Source organism: Glycine max, chromosome 9, assembly GCF_000004515.6.
Source record: "Glycine max cultivar Williams 82 chromosome 9, Glycine_max_v4.0, whole genome shotgun sequence".
Taxonomy (NCBI): domain Eukaryota; kingdom Viridiplantae; phylum Streptophyta; class Magnoliopsida; order Fabales; family Fabaceae; genus Glycine; species Glycine max.
In genome coordinates, this window is record NC_038245.2 from 2,356,544 (window position 1) to 2,367,024 (window position 10,481).

Consider the following 10,481-nt stretch of genomic DNA (forward strand, 5'->3'; position numbering starts at 1 on the left):
TAATAATTTACTCACTACTCTCATGTTAGTTTTTTTTCTATTTTTTTTCTTTCCTTTTTATTTTGTTAAAATAGGGAGTGGCACCAAGTGTCTCTCTCCACTAGTCAAATGATAATGTCATCACTTATTAATGTTATGAAAAAATGTTCAACCAACAAATGACGATGTCATCAAAAGTGTTATCATTGTAATGATATCATCATGTACTAAAAAAAGTGACATATTTTTAAAGACTAAATTTTTATAAAAAAAATCAAGAAAAAAAATTTCACTAAAATCCAAACTTTACCAATTACAAAGGAAAGAAAAACACATTTTATCCTTTTTATTTTATAGTTCCAACAAATATAACATTTTTTTTAATTTAATCCTTAATGACATTATTGTGATAACACAACATTTTTGATGACATCATTATTTGTTGATTTGACATATCATGATGTTATGTTGACGTCATCGTTGCTACACTTAATAGAATAAATTAATGATAGAGACTAAAACAAATAAATAATAATAATAATAATAATAATAATAATAATAATAATAATAATAATAATAAGAACTAAAAAAATAAATGACCAAAAAAATATAGGAATTAAAATGTTATCTTTGTCTATAAATTACCTTTTTCTATTTTTACATCTTAATATAGGTGATGTTATATGTTAAATAATAAATTTATAACAAAAAGTTATAAAGTTAAAAAATATTGAATAACTAATTTCCAACATTCATGTTTTTAAACAAATCATCAAATTCAGATTTTAAATTTAACTTGTTTAAATAAATTAATCGAACTCTCAAAACAGTTTTTTTTAAGTCAAGGAAATGTAAGTATTCCTACAGATAAAAAAATATATATACTACAATTCTTTTCTTTTCTTTTATCTGCAAAGAATATCATTAAAGAGAGAGCATTTGATGAGTAAGGAGTACACATGTAAGGCTCTAGCTCAAAAATACTAGAGTGGGGCTGCCTGACATATGTCTAGCAAAACATTCTAGCTCAATGCTGCCACCCTTTTCCATCCACTGCTGCAGTGAGTATAAACTTCCATTTCCATAGTCCCTTTATCACATATCCTTTTGTGAAATACTCCTTTTTATGGAAAATTTTAAACATTGCTCCGGTCATTCTATTAGATTATCACGTATCCCATCTTAATTGCCATCTGCAACTATTCTTAATTAATTTTACATGTGGTTATTATACTATGAACTTAAAATTTTGACTCCATCTTCTCTTTCTATAAGTAATCATATAATTAATCATGAATGGCAGAAACTTGGGGACAATAAGGTGGTTTTTCCATAATTCACAATTAGAAATAACCACGTATGACTTGCAAATAATCATTTGATTAAGATGCTATTCTGAAGGTCATATATAGTCAAAAGTATTTCATTTCTGACCCTTAAAGAGCCCAATTAAAATCTCATAACACACTGCCCACATACACTTGAAATACTGACACTAAACAACTAAAATTTAGCCACCAAATAAATGAGATATCTCGATACCCAATTTAATTAAAAATAATACGAATATGGTCACACTACTTTACATTTTTTTGTATGACTAAACTTTTGTAGTAGTTCAGGCATATGCATGGTTTTCATCATGAGCACTGAAATCTATCCACTTTCATAGATGAAATTACCTAATTGGCATTTGCATATGGCTCTGCATTTTCAACTAATTTCTTCAAAGCATCAGCTCCCATGTATTTGAGAACCTAGGCTCATAAACCATGGTTGAATAATTATATTGTTGAGGTATTTATTGCATTTGAAAGGTGAAAAATACAAATACAAATACAAACATAATAGTATGTCATGTCGAGCACTACTAGCAGCACACTACTTCCAATACACCCTCTTTATTAGTTAAAATTTATTAAAAACTACAAAATCATGAATGAGGTTCATTAAATATGAAGTGAGCCCTACAAAATTTTGCATTTTCCAATAAATATTAACTAATACTAAGTAACAAATAATGTATTCAAAAGAGTGTTAGAGATTGTGTTACTAGCATTTCTCATGTCACTAATTGAGCCTGGAGAGTTCATTTTTAAGAAGCTCCAAAATCCATTAGTGAACTGATTTTTTTCAGTTACCCTACGGAGGGAAGATAATATGAATAATATACAAAAAGCCAGAGTTATACCTCATTTGCATCTTTGAAAGAGCTGAATTCATCTTTCTTTGGCCAGAGTACTCTCCAACATCTGATGCCCAAAAAAAAGGAAGGAAAATAAGTAGACAAATGCAAAGTACATGACACAATTGAAAAAGTAAAGCAAAAGTGAACATTTATTATTTCACATGCCTCAAGTGCGGGAAAAGAACAGAATGCATAACCTATCCTTAGATCCCTTAGATCCATTAAACTTTCTGAACCATTATTAGAGTGCCAGATTTGGTTCGCATTTTGATTTATTAGTTAGATATGGACAACTTTGCATGCATGAACCTAATACATTAAGTAGTTGAGGTACCATGAATATGTGTCTTGAACCTTGATTATTGACAGGATATATTTTGTACTTACACACTGTTTAACATGGAAAATAAATGACAGGATATACAACCTTTCTCGCCCAAGGCGCCGTGCCAGCTCTTCCGCTAAAGCTTGACCTGGTGGATCATTATCAGTTGCCAGGATAATGCGAACTGCCTAAAAAAACAGAGAGAGGAAACCAAACTACTAAGCAGTTCACTTCTGTGTTAGAAAGATCTAATTGAATGGGAAGAAACCAAATGTGTGTACCTTATCCAAGTACTCTTTGCAGTTCCACAGGTATCGAAATGCAGTGTCCTGACTTCATAGAGACAAGCACACACAAATTAACATATTATAAAAGCTAGAGTAACATAAACAGAATTTATACGTAATGGCAATATAACACATTTTCAAAGAATAAGCAAGCTATATTTGGACAATTTTGCAATAAAGGCAATTTGCTATGATTAGTAGGTAAAAGGAAAAAACAGAAATCCGTTTAGATAGATTCTTCTTTTCAAAATTAAGAATTATAACTTATAATGTTTCTTAGAATGAAAGTGGCTCCAAAACAAAAAAGATCTCTCTTGAAACAATTAGTATCTATATCAAAATGATTTGTACTTTGACTCTTTGTTATTACATTTTCAATTACCCCAGACTCAGTAGAATAAAAATGAAAAATTAGAAGAGCAAATTAGTCTGGATATTTGAAATAATCCTGAAGAAGTGAGAATGGGTAAGTCACAAAATAACTTTGCAATTCATCAATCATAATGAACACATTGACAAACCTGCAGAGTGGCCAATTACATTTCATTAGGTACTTAAGACCACGTCTAATATATTTTATATATAGATATATGGATAGATACACACAAAGAAAGATTTTGATGAAAGAAAAAGAAGACAAGAAGTATTATGGATGTTTGCATCATTAAGGCATTACATTGAATATTCACTCAGCCTTACAAGAGAAGTGAAAACAAATTTTAATAACACCCCAAACCTTTTCAATTGGTGGCAAATCTTTTGAAGAAACCTTTTCTGGTGCACCCACTGGAACACTAACACAATTCTGAAAGCCAGCCTCCTCGAGTGAAAGTTTATCAATTTCCCCTTCAACCTATCATCATCATTGGACTGTAAGAATAGCTATAATTCTTTTTTTTTCAGCTTTCATTTGGAAATTGATGGCAAAAGAAGATAAGGATGGGAAAAGTAAGTGAACAAAATTTACAATGATGATCTCAGAGGCTTGACTAATGTCATCTATTCCATACAGTATCTTGTCCGCGCCTTTTCCCTGAAAATCAAATTTAACATTTGAATGATAAACATCAGGTTACTTAATACTTAGTATTAAGATCAATTATACTTCATATCAAAATGTGCTTGTTTAAAGTAACCCTCAACTTGGTCCTCCAAAGATTAGGGTGCCACCACATTAACCCTCTACAGATTTGTGACCAAATTATTTTATTCCCTTAAAAACTAGGTATCAACACATTAACCCTCCACAGATTTGTTACCATATTGTTCCTTTCATGTCACCACTTTAGTCTTCTACAAGGATGAATATGGTGAAATATTGGACTTTATAAGGACTAATTTAATAAAAATCTCTAAAGGACTAATGTGATGACATGTTAATCTTTTGAAGGATTAATTTAGTGACAAAAATAGTGACAACAGTCCCACATTCTCTATTTGTAATCATTGTAAGTAGTGTAAATTATTCTTTTAGTAGAACAGTATTATAATTATTGTAAATTGAGTTTTATTTTACGAACGGAATTAATTAACAATTATTTACTCTAGCCTATATATTATATTGTTGCTTATAGCTTTGTATTATTCATTTTCTCAGAAATAATATTATTCCCTTTTCATTCAAGAAATTTGCAAAGGGTTTTCCTTAATCTTTGGAGGATCAACTAGAGGGTTTACACTAATTTTTTAACTCATACAAGCAACAAAGCATTAGAAGATTCCAGAAACAATTATAGGCTCTTATACATTCATCTGTAAGCAATTAATCTTATAAATGTACTGATATGGCTGATGATTGCTAAATTACGGTTGCTTGGTCAGCGATAAAAATAGCATCAAGCAGTGATTCTCAGCTGTTAGCAGAATTTTTTCATATAGATTTGTATATATTCCCCCTAAACATTTTCTACAAATGAAAGTGTAGGCAAGGAGAAAAATTAAGCTTTATACTTGCATCCTTTCTTTTCCATCTCTAACACCACAATTGCCTTTTTTTCATCAAATATACATGAAATGCTTGGGGTGATTTCGAAATACATAATTTATATGCTGTTATTGTTTCAATTACAATTACATTATATGAGGTAACTCAAGTTTAAAGCTCCAGATTAACATCCTAACATGGTTCAAATTAGAAAAGTTACCTGCCAAAATCTTTTCTCCATTGTTCTGTACTTGCAACCAACAAGCAACCCATTTTGTTTATAAGTAAAAGCAATGACAGTCTGCAAAAAAATTCAATACACAATGATGTTTAGAACTTCTAAGGTTGTGTTTGTATTGACATTTAGCATGTTTAACACCAAAGCTTCCTCTCAGTAAAATTGCATTCAATGTGCATTGGAACGCAAAAAATACTTAAACCAAACACACACTAACTAGTTAAGTTCTTAAGAATTAAACCATGTATAAAAATAGGATTATATTCCTAAATGAAAGCTTTAATGGTCATAAATTGATGGAGCATGCATTATTCTTCTGCTGGACCTGGTTTAAAAACCTGGAAAGAGGATTCGATATCCCATTTCACTCATGGTCTAGCAGTATTAGAGATGTTTTTTGTACTCAGGGGGAGAATAGTATATAAAATGTACAGTTTTGAGGGTGGGTGGTTACCTAGTTAATAGCCAGATCTTTGGTTCTCTAATACTTATTCTGTATATTGTCTTAGCTAACCATAGGTCTGCTCTCGTTGATGCTAGGCTGTTTGTAAATCAGTACCACTTGTACTGCTTTCATTAATATATATAATATGTCTACTTTTGCCGATAAAAAAAAAACATGTATAAAAATGTTTACAAAAATACCATGTAAAAACAACTAAGACAACAAAGAGAAGAAACAACAATGATTATGATCATTGGCAAGATCCTTTCATGATCTTTAAGCCATGAAAACTAAAGAAAAATTTACTTCTACGAGAGAAAAAAAAATATAGGCACTACCTCTCTGGTTCAAGTAAAAGGATATAATTCCTCCACAGTAGTATAACCCTAAACTTGCACACATCCTTAAACCCTTGATTATACAAATTCGTAAGCAGTGGTACATACACATCCATGCATATGCTGGATGTCTCTCAGTATTATTAAGTCATGGCAGTATTCATTCAATTCAATTGTGAATAATTAATTTTGCCAACAGAATACCAACTTTAAAGTAATCAAATATCAATATAACTTTATTTAGCCATTATTATATTGCCATCAACTATATTCCAAACCTAAAGCCACTGCTTTAGGTTAAAAATCCAAAAACATACTTCACATCCATCTTTATGCACTTAATATCAGTCTTTTAATTAAGATTACAGGACAAAGTTCATGATGCCAAGATCATTGAAGATTTTTTTCCCTTATGAAATGGTATATAACCTGTGAGATCTAAATTCAGTTTTTCTAGAAATTAAAAAAATAATAATTTTACAATCATAAAACAAGAACTTGGAGGTTTTATAACAGAACAGTTGAAAATACCTTATTGTTAGACAATTGTCTTACAGCATTTCTGCTCAGGGTTTTCTCTGATATCAATCTCTCTCCAAAATAAGCAACAACCTAAAATAGGGAAAAAGCAAATCAATACATAAGCAAATAATTCGACTAACACTTGAAGGTTGCAATATATTGACCGAAGCACATAAAGAAACAAGCTTTGATAACTTGATAAGGCAATACATTAATACTCGTTCAAGATAGTAGCTTTACCTTCCTCGCTCACACTTGGCCATACCAAAGTGATTTAACCACATTTACTAGGTAGCATGATTGAATCTTGGACAAAATATTTCTAAGCCTCTATTGGACCTTCAATATTGAGATATTAATTAAAAAGCCACATGTTATGAAAATTGGTGAGACACTTTATACTAGCTGTTTGAGGGCCATATAGGGAGAAAAAGTAGTGTTATTATTGGAATCAATTTGACCTTTGAACATAAGTAGAGGTGGATAATACTGAACCTTAGTTTGAAGTGTCAAGTGAATGCTCTATTATTAAGACAATTCCCCTTAACAATTGGGAGAATAATGCCAAAAGCACAAGAAAGTCAAACCCTGTGTCTATTTCAGCTACAAAATAGTAATTATAAAATTGTAATTTGCACAGTGTGGTGATTTATATGTAGTGAGAGAGGTCCAAGTTGGGAGTGTTGTGGCATATCACAATGTGTGCTTTGATTCACTTTTTTCTGTGTCTGTCAACGGTTTTTGCTTGACTGTGTCAGGATTTAGGCAAGACTTTTTGTCAATTATGTGGTGGACGCAAGATAAATTGGGCGATATCAGACAGTCTTGTATTGAGACCTTCTGCTAGAACTTCAATGCAGCAGGAAAACCAGTATGCACTTATGTTTATTATCGTGTTCTATTCTATCAAGTTTTATGTTGTTTGGGGGTTGCATCAGACATCAGTTGTCTTGGTGTCGAAGTTGTAGGTGAGTATATCATTTTGAAGAAAAATACAAGATTTAATGGGGCATTGATTTATGGACAATGTTAATAAGGGAGATAGTAGTTACTAAACGAACCTGTCAGAGTGATAAAAACCATGTATCGTATAGATTTTTGAGTGGTAGGCACACAAAACATGGTGTACAGGCAATTGATCAAAGCTTATACCAATATCTTGTCAGTTTCAGATTAGGTGGTTGCTGCAAGAATTCGTTTTATATAAAGGATATCACTCTTTGAGGTGGTGTTCATGTTGGGGGGGTTGCTCTATGGATGTCAATATGCTTTTGTATTTGGATTCATTTTTAGCTTAGGAAGAGTCACACCTTGTGCTCTTTTCTAGGCTGTTGCTATTGAGAACAAAGAGAAGATCAGTACAATTCATAAGATAATCAATTTTCACTACTTCACTAGAATAGCAGTAAAATAACAGCTGGATTCTCAGAATAAGCAAGTTGAATACCTCAGGACCAAGTGGTTCCAATCCTAAGCTCTCCTCTGCTAATTGCCTATATAAATTGGCATTAGTACAAACCCCACTGTACAATTCCTTGTCATCTGCAGAAACCTAAAACCAAAAATAATCATGTAGAAGTAGTTTGTCTTTGTTACCCCATTACAAGTTTTTATGTTTGAAAGGAGACATAAATTTATAAATCCATGTTATGTCACCTGACCAGCCCAACCACATTGAGCTCGAAAACACCTCCACATTGCAAATTCACTACATCACACATTTTCCAGAGCACATCACGTCAAAACACAAACAACTATCACCAGTCACCACACACAAAGCAGGTAGATGAAGAATACCAATCAGAGATAATGTGAAAAGACAAACTCCTCTCCTTTAACTGCCCACCTTTGCACTAGCATATCAAAGCAAACAAGATTCAGAAACCTACTTATAAACCAAATACATACATAAGACTTGGTACAGAAAATGGATTAGATTTTTAGGAAGAAAAAAATTATACTTTTGGACAAAACAGGTTATGGTACTTCCCAGGCAAACAAGACTTTTCCAAGTTGATACCAAGAAGTTCCATTTTCTGCTTCAATAATTTCACTTTAGGTGCATCAAACGAACTGTCCACAACCTGCTCCGCCCCACCTTCAAAAATAAACAATGATAGTGTAAAGGCAAAGGATTTTTACATTGTCATTTAATCACAAACTGTTGAGTATGATAAATTTGTCAACTTTTACCATGATAACGCAGATTTTTTAAAAAAGAATAAATAGTGTATACATGGATAGTGTTAAAAAATAATTATATTGTCATCCAATCCAATCACAAACTAACATGTATGTGAATTTGTTAGCTTTTACAATAACTGTCTTAAAAGTCACACTAAAAACACAAAAAAAAAAAATCTTTCACAGTAATAATGCATAGAAATTAAACTCTGAAAAAAAAAAACTGAATCCATTAGGCTGCCCAGAAAAAATCACCAATAGCCCTAATAAATGGGGGAAAAGGGTATCACGAGAGAAGAAAAACGAGGGAAAATGAAGAACCTGGAGAAGTGGGCAGAGTGGTGGCACGAGCTACTGAATGACACCAAACGGGGCATAGTCTTGGGGATAACACTGTTGCTGCATGTTTTGTTCTGGGAAGTAACTTGGAGAAAAGGGAATGAGTGAGAGGAAGACACAGCCATTGATTTTGAAAAACCAACATGTTTTGTTTTTACTTTTAATTTAGTTTAGTTTAGTTTTGTTTTGTTTGAGGTTTCATCGCTGGTTCTGGAATCCCTGTCTCTGTGTTTATCTTTAATCAGTGAACAGATATTTTGGCCTCAAACAACGCACAACGCACAACGCAATCTTTTTACGGTTTTTCCAATGACTATGGAATATGGATGCATTTTTATAAAACTTAGGAGAAATGATTTTTTTGTGTAAAACTATATGAAAAGTATTTAATATTTATATTTTAAAAATAATTTAACACAGTCTTGCAAAAGAATATAACTTAACACAGTTAATAAAATATATTTGTATCTAATAATTTCACGTAATAGTAGTAAAATAGTAATTTACGAGGATTTTTATATATTTAAAATAAAGTTTTGAATTACGATTGTAGTTATACTACATTTGATAAAATTGTAAGAAATCACAAAACACAAGTGCATGTGGTGGTGTCTTGGTGATTTCAAAATCTTGAATTTAAATTTATTTAAATATTTAAATGTATATGGTAATGTTGTTTGAATTGAATTGAATTTTTAAATTGTATTTATATATATTTTCATAGTTTTTGAAACGTGTTCGAGATATTAATTATATTTAGTTATAGAGAAAAAAAAAGTTATTCACTAACTGCATAAAAAAATTTATATAATCATTCTACCAATAATAATCTAACATTATGATAAGTTTGTTAACTTTTAAAATAATTATTTTAAAGTAATTTAAATGATGATTTGTGTGCGATTGGATGAAAACATAAAATTATTTTACAGCTATAAAGATATCATTTGGATTATATTTAAGTATATGTTGAAAATATATTTATTAATTTTTTTTGTTTTATATTTATTAATTGTATATATATATATAATAATAATAAATAAATAAGTTTAAAATATACTTAAAAATGTATAGTATTTTGACTATTTCACGTATTCAAATTAAACATTTATTATTTTTTATATTTATTAATTTACATGAATGATAATTAATGATAATTCATGGGATTGGACACTGGTTTAAGAATGTGTTACATTTACATGTTAAGAAACGATCTTTTTAGGGAGATAATTTATTTTTTATTCCCTCCATTTCCCTCCATGTGCACAATTTCATTGGGTCGACTACAAACACATACCGGTATCGGATGCAAAATTAGTTTCTAACCTAGTGAAGTGAGAGACACCCATGATGGAGAAAAAAAATTATCATTAAGATACATTTATTACTTTTTTAATTTTATTTTGATTTTTCTCGACTATTTTAATGCACTTATAATCATCAAATGACCCTTAAACTTTTGGAGGGGTAAATTTTGTGATAATGCATATTATTTTGTTTACGTTTGACAAGATATTTTAGTTAGTTTTTAATTTTTTTATTAACTGAAAAACTCATTTGATTATTCGGTAAACAAATTTTATTTTAGTAACTTATAGTGTTTTTTTTAAACGTTACTTGAAGTACTAGCTTCTAACTTTTTATATTTTCTTTTATTTTCATTCTTAATATATTTATCAAATTTATTGCTTACCCTTTATTAATAAATCACA

The 10,481-nt window shown here is 30.5% G+C and overlaps 1 protein-coding gene across 2 annotated transcripts; it reads right to left on the reverse strand.

The window, feature by feature from the left end:
- Positions 1–1,386: 1,386 nt before the first annotated feature.
- On the reverse strand, positions 1,387–9,077 carry LOC100814805 (primase homolog protein). Of its 2 annotated transcripts, XM_003535088.5 has the most exons (13): positions 8,752–9,077; positions 8,208–8,344; positions 8,044–8,099; positions 7,903–7,954; positions 7,694–7,798; positions 6,256–6,336; positions 4,924–5,004; positions 3,747–3,812; positions 3,516–3,632; positions 2,774–2,821; positions 2,595–2,680; positions 2,171–2,231; positions 1,387–1,736 (listed from the first exon to the last, which is right to left on the reverse strand). In XM_003535088.5, exons 1-13 carry the CDS (start codon positions 8,912–8,914, stop codon positions 1,662–1,664), a joined length of 1,128 nt encoding a protein of 375 aa, XP_003535136.1. In that variant the 5' UTR covers positions 8,915–9,077; the 3' UTR covers positions 1,387–1,661. The 2 variants fall into 2 exon arrangements, 1 of the variants encoding a protein (XP_003535136.1); XR_001382579.3 differs by lacking the exon at positions 1,387–1,736 and having other exon boundaries at positions 2,175–2,231; positions 2,774–2,825; positions 8,752–9,054.
- Positions 9,078–10,481: the final 1,404 nt, after the last annotated feature.

What these genes read in the sequence shown, in the direction of transcription:
- LOC100814805 (XM_003535088.5), bottom strand. Translation starts at nt 8,914, where the DNA reads ATGTTGGTTTTTCAAAATCAATGGCTGTGTCTTCCTCTCACTCATTCC. An exon ending in TTTCACATTATCTCTGATTG is followed by an intron (nt 7,955 to 8,043) that starts GTATTCTTCATC and finishes TGTGTGATGTAG; the next exon opens with TGAATTTGCAATGTGGAGGT. An exon ending in AAGCCTCTGAGATCATCATT is followed by an intron (nt 3,633 to 3,746) that starts GTAAATTTTGTT and finishes TGATGATGATAG; the next exon opens with GTTGAAGGGGAAATTGATAA.